We start from the raw sequence: 15,615 nt of genomic DNA, 5'->3' as shown, positions 1-15,615 counted from the left end.
GACATGCTCAGATATGCAAGGGGAGTTACCCACACTGGGCTGCCTAAAACTGGTATATACTCCTCCAATGAGTTTGAAATGCAGCAACGAACTAGTCAGCTGGGCCATCTTCTCAAAAGGTTTCTCATACTGGACAGCTGGTAACAGTGCAGTGTAACAAGGAGGTGGATCCAACTGAAGGTGATAAAATCACTCAAATTTGGCAGAAATTGTGAAAATAAAGTATACAACCTGCAGCAGAATGATTAATCAACAAAATATTCCTAGCATAATGTGACTGGGGAACTTATTCAAAGGAAAAATAGAATTTACACCCATGCACATAAAAGTTAGCTATGTATTATTTTGTTTATAGAGTATCATTAAAATTTAGTCAAGAACAAACAGTACACACACAATAGGTACAGTCATGTACCAAACGTTACTGACAATATAGATATACATAACATAGAGAAACAGTTTTTTCATCTTTCATGGATGGTTGTATTCAGAGGAAGTGGAGAGTATTTCCTAATGTTAAGGTCAATGGGTAATGTAACAGACAGAACAGAGTGCATCCTAATGTTCTAAATTTCTTGACCAAATACTCTGGCATTTGACTAATAGCAAGAAGTCAACCAGGTGAGTGTTCTCAGGTCTACTTGGGCATCTTGTTAGTGTATCTGAACAATGTCATTAGTAAATTTGTTTTAGCTATCATTCATGGCCATAATAATATGAAGGCTTTACTTTTCTTGGAATAGGCTTTTATGAATAGACTGTATGCATAAACTGAAATCACATGTTAAACACTTTCACCTAATAAAACACCAAAAACCAAACTCTATCTCAACTAGGCAAACTCATGCAAAGAGAAACGACACAATAAAGCGATAGTCAGTTTATCACTAAATATATAGTTCTCATTTTGAAATCTAATTCAGTCTGACTGGCAATGATAAATATATCTGGCCTAACCTGTTCCCGCAAATCAAGCTTGAGTGCCTCTTTCTGTTGTTCAGCCTCCTCCTGTTCTCGTCGAGTCATCTGATTGGCAATCTCCATTTCACGCAGCAGGATCTCGCGCTGTCGTAATGATTCCTCCTGCTGCTGACGAACATCCTCCATTCGGTCCTCGATCTGATTCTGTCTTTCATCTAGGACCTAACCAAGGAAAATAATGTTTACAGTAAATGGCACAGAATAAATCAACTATTGGAAAAATCACACAGGCCCAGATATGACATGTTTGATGGGGAAAATCTAGTGGGGGGAGTGCAGGGAGCACTGGAGTAAACTGACCTGGTAGAGAATGGTAGCATGATGTTCTCCAAGTCATGGATCTTTTCAAAGACTTTGAGAATGTAGTAAGCATAATCAAATATTCTTCCACATATTGTTGCTTGTGACTCAAAATCCTCATTTTATCTTGTTGGTATTTTTATTGGCTGCTATTTTTCAATGTAGCTTGAAATATATTGATGAGTACTAATTCTTTATGTATTGTATCAAGCAATGAGATTGAAAAATTATTGTGCTTGTACCATTTATCATAAACAGAACCATGCTTTCTTACCTTGCAAAATATTTAATTCTTAAAACTTTGCTTTATAATGTTAATAATTTAGATAAACTCTGCTGAAATTGAAGAAATTTGTCATCTCTATAGGTGCTTATAGCACACATTTTTTAAGATTTTCATTCTTTGGCAAACCTGTATGAACTGCATACTTAAAATTATTATCTTGGTAAAAGAAATTGAGTTTAAAACTCATCATAATAAGTGCAAACCAACCCAGTCATAAACAATGGCTCTATAATGTATATGTACAGGCTGGAAGAGTTAGCTCCCTTTATGTATGTTGGGCTCTATCCACTGAATTGTCATAAACTATATCCTGTATATTTACATGCTGGAAGAGCTACATACCTATTTATCTAGTGAATGTGGTTTATTTCTACTCCTAAACAGGGTCATCATAAGTAAAACACAGAATTAAATTTTGATAATTTCTTCAGCAAAATAGTTAATGGTAACTGAGAAGCTAAACATTCATGATGGTAAGTGATGATGCTCTGGATAGTTTTCAGCAGACACTTTCCTTCCACATGGCTGTAGACAGGTTAAAGCAGTACTTTCATTCCACAAGGCATATTGGGACTGGGACATGGCAAGTTTCATGAAAAAATAAAGATGTTCCAGACAGGTTAAAGCAGACACTTACCTCCACAAGGAATATTAAGACTGAAATATGGATATCAGCAACGGAAATTTTTTGTCATTTATAACCCAAAAGAAGGGTATATACTTATTAAGACATTTGTGTATTTCATCTAATACAGTAAGTGAAGTAACAATATACTTTTAACTTGCAAGTAATTAAATTTCTTTGAAAAGTTGTTTGTTATTATTAAAGTAGGTATTTTTGAAGAGGCCATAAAATATATGGATATACTCTGAGAAGGTTAAATCTGTATATGCATCAAATATGAGAAGATATGTTAATCTTGCAACCTATATTTGCAATTCCATGACATTTCTGTATTTATATAAAATATACACTGACAAATAAACCATTAAAACTGCTGAGTATTTCAAGGTATATTTCAGTCAAATCTAATAATGTTCATTCCTGTCTTTCCCCCCAAAAAATAATGATTGCCAAAGAAGTGTGGGATTTTTGGAAAGTAGCAAGTTTCTAATGGTGCACAGTGTTGTCTTTTGACAGGGGGGACAAACTGGTAGTCTGCATGCCCTGGACTACCAAACTATGTTTTCAGACTGCTTAACTTTATGGTTTTAAAGCCTGCAGATCTATCAGCTACATGTTTCTTGTAACTCTGCTGTAGTTCTACAATGTATGACACTGACCATGATATTATTTATGTCCTGAATAAGCAGTGCCATGATGTGTGACACTGACTATGATATTATTTACTTCCTGAATAAGCAGTGCCATGATGTATGACACTGACCATGATATTATTTACTACCTGAATAAGCAGTGCCATGATGTGTGACACTGGTCATGGTATTATTTACTTCCTGAATAAGCAGTGCCATGATGTGTGACACTGACTATGATATTATTTACTTCCTGAATAAGCAGTGCCATGATGTGTGACACTGACCATGATATTATTTACTTCCTGAATAAGCAGTGCCATGATGTGTGACACTGACTATGATATTATTTACTTCCTGAATAAGCAGTGCCATGATGTATGATATTATTTACTTCCTGAATAAGCAGTGCCATGATGTGTGACACTGACTATGATATTATTTACTTCCTGAATAAGCAGTGCCATGACGTGTGACACTGACCATGATATTATTTACTTCCTGAATAAGCAGTGCCATGATGTATGATATTATTTACTTCCTGAATAAGCAGTGCCATGATGTGTGACACTGACTATGATATTATTTACTTCCTGAATAAGCAGTGCCATGACGTGTGACACTGACCATGATATTATTTACTTCCTGAATAAGCAGTGCCATGACGTGTGACACTGACAATGATATTATTTACTTCCTGAATAAGCAGTGCCATGATGTGTGACACTGACTATGATATTATTTACTTCCTGAATAAGCAGTGCCATGACGTGTGACACTGACTATGATATTATTTACTTCCTGAATAAGCAGTGCCATGATGTATGACACTGACCATGATATTATTTACTTCCTGAACAAGCAGTGCCATGACGTGTGACACTGACAATGATATTATTTACTTCCTGAATAAGCAGTGCCATGATGTATGATATTATTTACTTCCTGAATAAGCAGTGCCATGATGTGTGACACTGACTATGATATTATTTACTTCCTGAATAAGCAGTGCCATGACGTGTGACACTGACTATGATATTATTTACTTCCTGAATAAGCAGTGCCATGATGTATGACACTGACCATGATATTATTTACTTCCTGAATAAGCAGTGCCATGATGTATGATATTATTTACTTCCTGAATAAGCAGTGCCATGATGTGTGACACTGACCATGATATTATTTACTTCCTGAATAAGCAGTGCCATGACGTGTGACACTGACAATGATATTATTTACTTCCTGAATAAGCAGTGCCATGATGTGTGACACTGACCATGATATTATTTACTTCCTGAATAAGCAGTGCCATGATGCGTGTTGCCAGGTCAGTCAACCCCTAAACTATCAGCCACATTTGAAGAGTATCTCACAAAATTGGCATCTTATATCAAAATTGTTGCATAAATGAACATCATATTGCGTGAGTCATAAACTTCTCTTATGAATGAATATTCAAGCACAATCAAGGGATTGACTTTTTCAAAGTCTGTTGTGCAACATTTCAGTTGGCTTAAGAGGGAATGATGGTATTCCAAGGAACGAGGCATACTAAACTTTGTTAACATGCAATTACTTTTCTTTAATGAAAGAAATATGGTTAATCACATTTGGCCAAATGTAATCAGGATACTTATTTCTTGAAAGAAAATACACCAAAAGTTCACAGTTTTCTCCATTCTTTGACTACCATTGCTCTTCAACCAAATGTTTATCCACTGAAAAATATAGGTTACTGAATTTTGTTGTGATGACTTTAGTTTCTCTTTTGGTGACCCATTGGACTACAATAAATATCAGTAGTTTGCCAACCCTGCTCATATTTTTCCAAATCATCTGTTAGCCCCTACTCTACTTCAAGTAAAATCCTACAAACCATGCTGCACACGTGTAAGCATTTTCCTATCAAATCTCTACATTCTAAATGTTTTACAGATACAGTGCTATCAATATGAATACATGTCCAAATAAGCAGACGAGCATTGTGGCCATGAGATCAAGTTTCACCTGACATAAAAACAGTATTTTCTGGCTTGTTGGATCCACTCTTGTGAGACCACCAATAAACAAGGCTTGATCTGTACAGAAGGGCACTGCTTTGGCATCTGCAACATGGTCTTTGACCTGCTGTGACATCTCCTGAGAGAGGCCTCTTATGAAGTAAACTAACATACCATACATATACAGGGTTCATACTGAACCATGAATGATAAATTCAAAGACTTTTCCCAAACTTTCAAAGACCACAAACAGAGATTTCCAAGACCTATTTTTGCTAACATTGTGTATACAGGTTATATGAGAAAACAACGAATGCCAGATAATACAGTATTGTTTACTGATTAAAATCAAACTATAATTAATTTCCAAAAATAGCATTATAATGATCCGGAAGATAGGTTAACATTTGTGATTTTTTCAGAAATATGTAACATACGTGTCAGATTTAATACAAAATAAATTGTTCTCTTAACAGACATCAGCACTGCTTTAAATGCATTATTATATTTGCTTTTTTTTTCTCTTCAATCATTTTGGAAAGAGATGCCACCACTGTCATCTTTTCCTCTGCTCTTCTCCTAAGAGCATTTGACTCTGTGACAAGCACAATGAGTCCTTTTAACTCTGCCTCTTCTGCTTTCTGTACAGAGGAAGCATGTAGGCTGGCAATGTCAGCTTCAAGATGCAGCTTTTTGTCTTTAAGTTCTTCCACTTCATCCAAGGCTAACTCCCATTTCTTTCATTTTTGGTTTTTCTTCTCCTCCTTCTCCTCTGCTTTCTTCTTATCCAGATAGGCATGGTACTTACGTCTTGCAGAGGAGGCATATGTCATCATTTCATTGCTAATGACGATTTCCAAAGGTCCACCTGCTTTTCTCATTGTGTCAATGATAAGCCTTTGTGCTCTGAGGCTTTCACTGCTGAGGTTCTCAACATATACCTGTTTGTTGACAGAAAATCCTCTCTCCACTGTTGCCTGCCCATGTGACAACAACATTTTCTGGAGAACATTCCAAAGTTCAACATATTCTTTTCTTTTAGAAAGGACAGAATAAAACACTTCATCAAGGCTGTCATCTGTTCTATTGAAGCATTTCAAGGGATGATTGTCCGATTGGATAACTTCATCCACTAATTTTCCGTACTGAGTCAATATTAAATCACATCGGGACTCTACTTCTCTTCCTGTTTAATGAATCTAAATGAAAACAACTTCATGATGTATGAAAGTAATTTTTAATTCGTTTTTACATGTTAGTAAGAAACGCTATTTAGACACAAATTACCATTTAAAAATGGCTTCTGAAAAAGTGAAATAAAATATAGGGGTACAAACAAACGGGGATGTATAGTCAGACTATAGATACACAAATCAATTTCGGCAATGTGATTTTTTAAAAAAAAAATTGTTTATATCACTGGGGAAAAAGGTCGAGGGTCGGCAATGAGAAACGGGGACATTCCGTCAACTGGAAACACATTTTTTCATTCTTTTTTTTTTTATTTGCCTAATCAAATGACTTGACTTCCTACAGTTAAAGCTTCACAGCACACGTTAACGCCATTTTTTTTTTCATTTTTTTTTACTCGCAATTCAAGAACAACAACTCTTGCTTAACTTTACTATAGTGTAAGCAAGTGCACTTTGAAACTGTTTATCCGTGAATTGAATTTATTACAATTGATGTTTCTATATTAAACCAAGGAACATTATTATGTAGAACAAAATTTTCGAAAATGATTTTTGTCCCTCAAACATGTTAAATAAACCGACGGTATAAGTAAATTTAAATGGGCCCTCTTTTGCCATATCTCCCAAACCATCAAACTAAACAATATCTTATTTTATACCCGAAAAGTAATGAGTTACCATTATTTTGCCCAAAACTACCAATAGCTTATACTTCTGCATCTTTGTTCCACTAAATGAACAGTATGTAGTTAACTAATTTGCAACTTACCTTTGGCATGACTTGTAAGGGCTCCTTTGATCGTCTTTTTACACAATGTACAAAGCGCCTTTCGTTTACATAATTTATCCTTTTGCAGCCATTCCTAGTATTTCTCTTGTTCAAGCCAGATATCGTTGAAAGAGCAAAGACCTGGCATTTTTAAACGCTGAAGATGTAAATCGACTGAACAAATTTTGAATCCTCCAGCGTAATACTTTCGCGCACTTTCTACGTAGAGTGAATTAGTGTAATGAACATTTTGATTGGCCAAAGCTGATGGACTCGTCCAATCAAATTGAACGATTCGTCAAAAGAAAGAAGCCAGGAAAACCAGCTACATCCGAAGCTAACGACCTTAGGCAATTTTATTTGTATCTTCCTTTGATGAAGGGTGTAGCCGTCTTGCTTTGATGAAGAGTGCATGTGTTATTGAAGTCGCCACCGAGGCCAACTTTGGATGGCCAAACAAAGCCTCTTCTGTTATTGCGGCGGCAATGAGACTGAACGGGTCATCAAAAGAACGAAACCAGGATAACTAGATTACATCCGAATCTAACAACCTCGGATAATTTTATTTGTGATTCTGGAAAGAAATTACAAATTTTTGGGTTTATTTCAATTTTCAAAGACTTTTAAAGACCTCAGGGTAATATGCTCGATTTTCCCAAACTTTCAAGGCCTTGAAAATGCTACCTCATTTTTCCCAAACTCTCAAAGACCTTCAAAGACCGTACGAACCCTGATATACTTGCTTTTTAGTAGAGTCCAACTGCAAACAGCATAGACACAGATCTACCATAGCATGACATGCTTGAAAATTTGAGTCTATGCAGTTTGTTCAGGATAACCAGTAGGAAAAAAAACCCCTAATCTGTGGGCATATGATGTGATGGCAGATCAGGGTCTATGTTGTTTGCAGTTGGCCTTGACATACAAGCAAGTATATATGGCAACTATAACAATATTTTATAACATTTATAAAGTTTCATCAAAATAATCCTCACCACTGAATAAATACACCATAATTGTTCTTCCAAAGACTAATTCATATAATTTGTTTATTCAAATAATCTCAATACTGCTTGATGACAGACTGAATATCTGATGAAGATGTTTGTGTTCTGAATGATTTTAAAAGGATACAATAACATACTGTATCACTCAGGTTACTGTGCTCAAAATTACATTTTAAATAAACAACATATATTAATTACATATATAATCATACAACATATTACTCTACTTCTTTTCTCTCTGATGTATATCTGCAATTGTTAAAAACTTACCTCTTTCATTAGCCTCTCCCTGGCCATCCGTTCTCTCTCCCACTCAGCTTCTCGCTTCTGCCATACACGAGCAGCCTCATCTCTGTGGAGATAGTTATTTGGTATGACCAAGACTTATATGCTTTTCAAACAAGTATTGTGAATCTTATACAGAAATGGTATCTTTGCCAATATTGAATGCTCGGATATTGTATTGGAATCTTTAAAAAACGGAATTAAGGAACTGGCAGTGTAGTGTCAACATCATCATAAAAAATGTGATCTTTGGAAAACAGTTGTCCTACAACTTGTTTGTCTTTAGAAAACATTGTCTTTCTATACAAGTTATTAATATCCATAAGAAAGCTTTTCCACTGATTTTCACTTCTGGGTTGTGGAAATAAATTAGGATGGAAAAAAAACAAGGCAGAAATGTTTAGGATCTTTCATGTTTTTACAATTAATTTCCCCCTGAGCATTTAGTGGCAAGGTTGTTTTATCTAACCATCATGGGCAAATTTATGTTAAATAGTCAACAATAAGCAATTTAGGTGAATGCTACGATTTGAATCTTAGTTTTGGCAAGATACATAACAACAGAAGTGTATAACAATAAAAAGAAAGTCAGGTTTAATGAAAAACCAATGATAGTAGTGCATTAAAGTTGAACTGGAAAATATAAAATGCACTTCCACCAAATATCTGACAAGGCCAATAAGTTTTGAATGACAAATATAGCCTTTTCAAAAACATTTATTTTGTTGTGGGGTGGTTTACACAAATGACACCTTTAATAATGAATAAATATGTGATTTTGCCTTGTGTTATGCCAACATACATGGGACATATCTCTAATTATAATTTTTTTATACTTCAATATGTGATGTGATGTGATTTTGATTTTTAACATAGCTTTAACAATTTTTCAGTCATATCGCTAGGATGTCTGCAATGTGGCAGTTTATAGTGATGTCTAGTACTGGGGCATCATGCTGCAGATATGTAGCATGACGTCCCACCCAGTCACATTATCCTGACACCAGGCCGACCAGTCCTAACACTAACCTCTTAATGCTGAACGCCAAGCGAGGCAGCTGTTAGTACCATTTTTTTTAAGTCTCTGGTATGACTCGGCCGGGGATCAAACCCACGACCTCCCACATCCGAGGCAGACGCTCTAACCACTAGGCCACCGGAGCAGTCTTTTACTTCAATAAACTTATTTCATCCTTTATAATAATATGAAATTGCATCTTACGATCAAACACTGAAAGAAACATTTCCAAAATGCTATAAAAATGGTTTAGTTGATTTACTATTTTTGTGATATAGCAACAAAAGTAGATTGTATAGTGCTGAGGCAATTGGAGTAAAGTGCTTTGCTCAAAGGCAAACCATGCATAGTGCTAAGGCAACTGGAATAAAGTGCTTTGCCCATGGGCAAACCATGCACAGTGCAAAGGCAACTGGAATAAAGTGCTTCGCCCATGGGCAAACCATGCGTAGCACTAAGGCAACTGGAATAAAGTGCTTTGCCCATGGGCAAACCAAAGCATTTGAGCCTGGCTGATCTGATTGTAGGATGTGAACCTACACACTTCTGGTTCCAATTGAAGCAACAATGGATCCTACCAAAAATGGACAAACACTGACATAAATTAAAATGCCATATGGTTGCATAATAGATATACCACATACTGAATGGCACAAAAAATTAACAATGTTTAGTGAACTATGCTAGGTATATGATGTAGACCAACTGAAAGACAGATGGAAAAAACACAGAGATGGAAAAAATATGACTAGTACAGGACTTTCAGATCTGGAGATATGGGACCCTAATCAGAGAAAGTCATTAGATGAACGGATAATCCCCCCCCAAAAAACTATGTTTAAGCAAATAACACTGTAACACACTGTAGTTGTTAAAAAGAAACCACCTTTACAATGGAAATAATGACAGATGGATAGAAAGACATTGCCACTACTTTCTTCCCTTTAGGAGGGCTAAAAGTGAAACTTACTGGTACAGCATATCTAATTCGGCTTCCCTTGCTTTTTCCAGTCGAAGCTGGTCTTCAATGACCTAAAAAATTAAAATATTCATCTAACTGTAATGTATTTATGTTGTTTAAATTTATTATAATGCCAGGACTCACATTCATAAAGGTACAATAATACCAAGTCACACACTCATAAAGTACAATAATACCAAGTCACACATTCATAAAGGTACAATAATACCAAGTCACACATTCATAAAGTACAATAATACCAAGTCACACATTCATAAAGGTCAATAATACCAAGTCACACACTCATAAAGTACAATAATACCAAGTCACACATTCATAAAGTACAATAATACCAAGTCACACATTCATAAAGGTACAATAATACCAAGTCACACATTCATAAAGGTACAATAATACCAAGTCACACATTCATAAAGGTACAATAATACCAAGTCACACATTCATAAAGGTACAATAATACCAAGTCACACATTCATAAAGGTACAATAATACCAAGTCACACATTCATAAAGTACAATAATACCAAGTCACACATTCATAAAGGTACAATAATACCAAGTCACACATTCATAAAGGTACAATAATACCAAGTCACACATTCATAAAGTACAATAATACCAAGTCACACATTCATAAAGGTACAATAATACCAAGTCACACATTCATAAAGGTACAATAATACCAAGTCACACATTCATAAAGGTACAATAATACCAAGTCACACATTCATAAAGGTACAATAATACCAAGTCACACATTCATAAAGGTACAATAATACCAAGTCACACATTCATAAAGGTACAATAATACCAAGTCACACATTCATAAAGGTACAATAATACCAAGTCACACATTCATAAAGGTACAATAATACCAAGTCACACATTCATAAAGGTACAATAATACCAAGTCACACACTCATAAAGTACAATAATACCAAGTCACACATTCATAAAGTACAATAATACCAAGTCACACACTCATAAAGTACAATAATACCAAGTCACACATTCATAAAGTACAATAATACCAAGTCACACATTCATAAAGGTACAATAATACCAAGTCACACATTCATAAAGTACAATAATTCCAGGCCACACACTCATAAATGTAAAATTTCACAAGAAAAGCAATGATTAGTATTAGGATAAAATGACATTTAATAAAAAGAAAAAATTCAAGAAAAGAAAGAGAAAATGTATATAACACAGTGGAATGAATTTACTGATCTGATCTACTGATGAATTTTAGAATGCAATATGTACTGTGAATTCATCATTTTGCATGGATTACATTGTTACTACAAGGCATAATTTTAAAGACCCAGAGGAAAAAAACTATAGTCTTTCTGTGGAAATAATGTGATTCCTTTTCCCAATCAATGGGAACAATGTCATTTTTCCCTCAATATATGAAAACAATGACCACTTTTCTATTTCAATGGAAACAATGTGATTCCTTTCCCAATCCACAGAAACAAGCATACTCTTTCCCAGTCCATGGAAAAGGTGACTCCATTCACAGCCCATAGAAAAAAGTGATTCATTCCCCAATCAATGGAGATAATGTGACTCCTTTCCCAATCCATTCATTTAAGCACCAATACAAATGTAATGAAAAAGTACACATACTCATACAATTTAATTGGTATCAATATTTTTTTACTAAATAATGTACATAACATGATACAACATGTAATTTAAAGAAAAGAAATAAGTTTATATAAAAGACTTTTTAAAATAAAAGGTTACACATGTTCTGAACTAAATATAATTACAGAGTCGGGATTACAAATATTCAAAATGCAAGTTTCAGATGGAAACTTTGTTCAATCTTATGAATAAAAAATAATGTTCATACATAATTGTTAGCAAAACCTTTGTATCTGATATTTTTTCCAGACCTTTTTCATCCATGCAGCATCAGCTTTAGCCTTCTCCCGTCTAGCTGTCTGGACTGACTCTAGTTCCTTCTCTTTCTCTATCAAGTTCTCCAGAATCTTCTTGTCCATCTCCTGAAATAAGGAGATGAATGTAAGTACCGGTAGTCTTGATCAATGAAACACTGACACGACTGTAAGATCTCTGTTAGACTTATTTCTGGTTAAAAGCTACTGTACATTTATTTCATGTGAAAACAAGATTTTGCCCAGAAGGATTTTCCACTTATAGTACATGACTACTCAAACTTTTCACATCCAGAAATTCTTCATTTGAAATAAATTGAAGTTGAGTTTATAGATTGTCTGAGTGAGAAAGAAATAAAATGTGGTCACAAGAACTAGTTGTGTCAAAATGATCCTAAGTGTAATAGGAACCAATCTACCTGATTTTGCTGTGACCTTCACTTTAATTTTGCTCTGGCTGTGATCTTTCTGCAATATTTTCTTGTTTCTTTACATCTAGATTTTTAAAAGGCTTCGCAGAGATGTTCTATATAATATCAGCTTTAGAAGAATGAAAGAAAATTCAAAGCTAACCATACTCAAAACAAACCTACATCAAATAATAATGCAAAACATTTATGGAAGTAAACTGAATACAACAAAGGAACCAATAAGCAGGCTGAAATATTTCTTAACTCTGTTCAGAAACTGTGTCGTGATGAATAATTTCACTTTAAAAATTAAAATGTTTAATAACAAAGAAATGCATTAAATTGCTTCAATTTGATTGCATAGCAACAGATTTTCATGTCATAACGCCATGTTAGTTTAAATGTCGCAATAAGTTTGGACAATATTATGCTGTCATTAAAATTACCTGATGAAGTGAAAAATACCTTTAACAGATGTAACTATTCAATTCATTTATTTCTGGATATAATTATTTTCTGTCAACAACTGTAACATAACAAAACACTCTGTTCATTTTACTTATGTCATAAAATAAGTGGTGAATTGGTCATCAATGTATGTCTCAAATCTACCTGGAGAGAGCAAGTACAACTTTAGTTAGGGCTACTGTCAACAGAAAAGATTACAAGCCAATTCAGTTCATTTTGTCACCTGCTAAACATGATGATGTTGCAAAAATTCGCAATAATGATATATATGACATTCAAGGCAGAGCTGTAAAATAAATGAACAGACATTGAAAGTAATCAAGATTCACTGCCCTAAATCAAAGAGCATCAAAGTGCAGAAAAGTGGTAAAACAAATGCTCAGTGACCTTAAGACAAACCTTGACTGGAATACATTAAAGGTAATCAAACCAAAAAGTAGAAGTGTACAATGATTTATTCCAGTACCTCAAACAGCTTTTAAAACATAAAGCAGAAAAAAAGAAACCTTAAAATATTTTCCTTTGACCTTGATGATAGGAATGGTTTTTAGTGCAATGTTCAATTGTACCTTTTAAGCATAACAGTACTTAGGTAATTTCTATTAGTAAGGAATGTATGGAAATTTCCAAGTAATATTGATTTTAATTTAATGATATTAATAGCATTTTTTCTTGTATTTTTCATAACAATTTTTTTTAAATGATAATTTTTTGGAAAAATAGTATTTATTACCAAATAATTTTGAATATTTCTAATTCAATTATATTTATGATCCTTGAATCACATGTTTGATGACGTGTAACATATGCCAACATGGTAGCCAAATGGGATACTGTAGAAGATATTTGTGCCTAATCAAACTATGAGAAAATTTCAGATTTAAAAAGTTGCTAATTTTTCATTTATTTAGTAGTTTATGTTAATTTGTCAAGTGTACATTTTGTTTTGTAAGACTACTAATCATCCCAAGATTTTCATGAGAACACATGTTTTCTGTTTTAATTATATGCAATTTCTCAAGTCCATTTAATATTTCTTGTTTTCTGTGTGTGTTTTATCTTAACTGGCCCTCTCTGATAAAAATCTTGCCCTGAGTTGGCATCCCACTCAAAGTTTTTCTGTCTATTATAAATAACAATAGTGAAGCTAGTAATTGTGGTCGCCATTGTCAGTACTCATCACTTTTATCAAGAAGCACTCAGATGTCTGCACAATGTCTTTTATCATGTTAAATATACATAACAGAATAGTATATCAAATGTGTAGCTAGTAAATTGCAAGATTTCTATTTTCATCAACAAGCTCTCTAATGTCAAGTCAATGTCTTTAACAGGGTATCAGTTATAGTGTAAGCTAACTCAGCCCATTTTAGTTGCAGCGTTTAAATTACAACGTATATGAAAAAACCTGACACACAAATAAAAAATTCATTGACTATAAGGTATTGACCTTTAAGTTTTTGGGGATTGGGCTGGGGATGTGATTTTCTTTTGAGCTATTTTATTATCGTATATCAAGATAATATACAGTCTTCATTTGCTATAAATAAGAGCAAGATATTTTGTCTCACTATTGATATAAAACATTTTTTAAAGTGTCAGACCCGAAACATTCAATTGTTGGTCCCTAATATAACTGAAGTATACCATGGCATGTATCATGGTACCCAGCTCTAATATGTATATATATGTACTGAGCCATAACCTTAACCTTCAAGATAGAATCCCACGACCACCACAATGTAGTACATGGCATACCTTCTAATGGTAATGTAGATGACCCCAACGAAATGCTTAAAACCCTACAATCCTTGGTAAAAGTAATGCTTTGGAAACCAAATTCTGGACGAGAGACAATCTTGTGACATAACTTTAGTAAATGGTCTTGTAGTAAGCTTGAAGTTGAATTCATTCAAGGGCTGTAAATCACAAGTCAAATCTTGTGAAATCCAAGAAAACATGGTCAAGTTATGCTGTGGAAACCAAAGTCAAATCTTGTGAAATCCAAGAAAACATGGTCAAGTTATGCTGTGGAAAGCAAAGTCAGAAAGATGGGCAATCAGGATACAACCAGGAAGTACAATTCCTGCTGATGATGAAATGCTGGAAATCAAACTCATTCCAGGTTTCACCAATATACGGTCACTAACCAAATTATGTTGCAATCCAAAAATCCCTGGTAAAGTGCAGCTGTAAAAACAACTATTTGGAAGATGGGAAATCAGGACCCATAACTCCTCTTATTGATGACTTATATGGCTGTAAATCAAACTCTTCTGATATCTTGTCAGACCTGCATACCAAATTTTTCATAGTAAATTGTTGATAGATACAACTGTTATAGGACTCTGCTGACTTTGTATAGTGGGTTACTAATAATAGATTTATATCTTCTAGCAATAAACTTGCATGACATAAAACAAAATTTTATTGACAATAACTGTATTTGCTGAAAGGAGCTCCAAAATAAGATTTAAAATGTAATATTCTACATCTGAATTCTTCATAATAAACGTGCTGATAACAATGATAATACTATTAATATTCAATTCTTGATTAACACTGGTTGATCACATCTGTACTATAAACTATATGTTTGGGGCCCTGCATGGCTGAATTGTCGAAGGTATTTGCCATTACAAATCACCCCCATCTAACCTCTGCTGAATGGATATGAGTCTCAAGCTTGGCCAATGTGGATATGTGAGAAAACTTGCTAGTAGTTTCCTGCAAGCCTATGATTCTTA

The 15,615-nt window shown here is 34.3% G+C and overlaps 1 protein-coding gene across 1 annotated transcript in view; it reads right to left on the bottom strand.

Moving 5' to 3' along the window:
* Positions 1–15,615, bottom strand: part of LOC149777551 (trichoplein keratin filament-binding protein-like) — a 53,243-nt gene that overhangs the window by 11,316 nt on the left and 26,312 nt on the right. The window contains exons 10-13 of the mRNA XM_089942154.1: positions 11,988–12,098; positions 10,070–10,131; positions 8,067–8,148; positions 958–1,143 (exon numbers count right to left, since the gene is read on the bottom strand). Coding sequence (XP_089798280.1) covers positions 958–1,143; positions 8,067–8,148; positions 10,070–10,131; positions 11,988–12,098 — 441 coding nt within the window. The remainder of the gene's footprint in view (positions 1–957; positions 1,144–8,066; positions 8,149–10,069; positions 10,132–11,987; positions 12,099–15,615) is intronic.

The sequence above is a fragment of the Sinohyriopsis cumingii genome, chromosome 18 (assembly GCF_028554795.1).
Source record: "Sinohyriopsis cumingii isolate HCF-2022 chromosome 18, ASM2855479v2, whole genome shotgun sequence".
Lineage (NCBI taxonomy): Eukaryota > Metazoa > Mollusca > Bivalvia > Unionida > Unionidae > Sinohyriopsis > Sinohyriopsis cumingii.
This window is presented reverse-complemented; position numbering and strand designations above follow the sequence as displayed.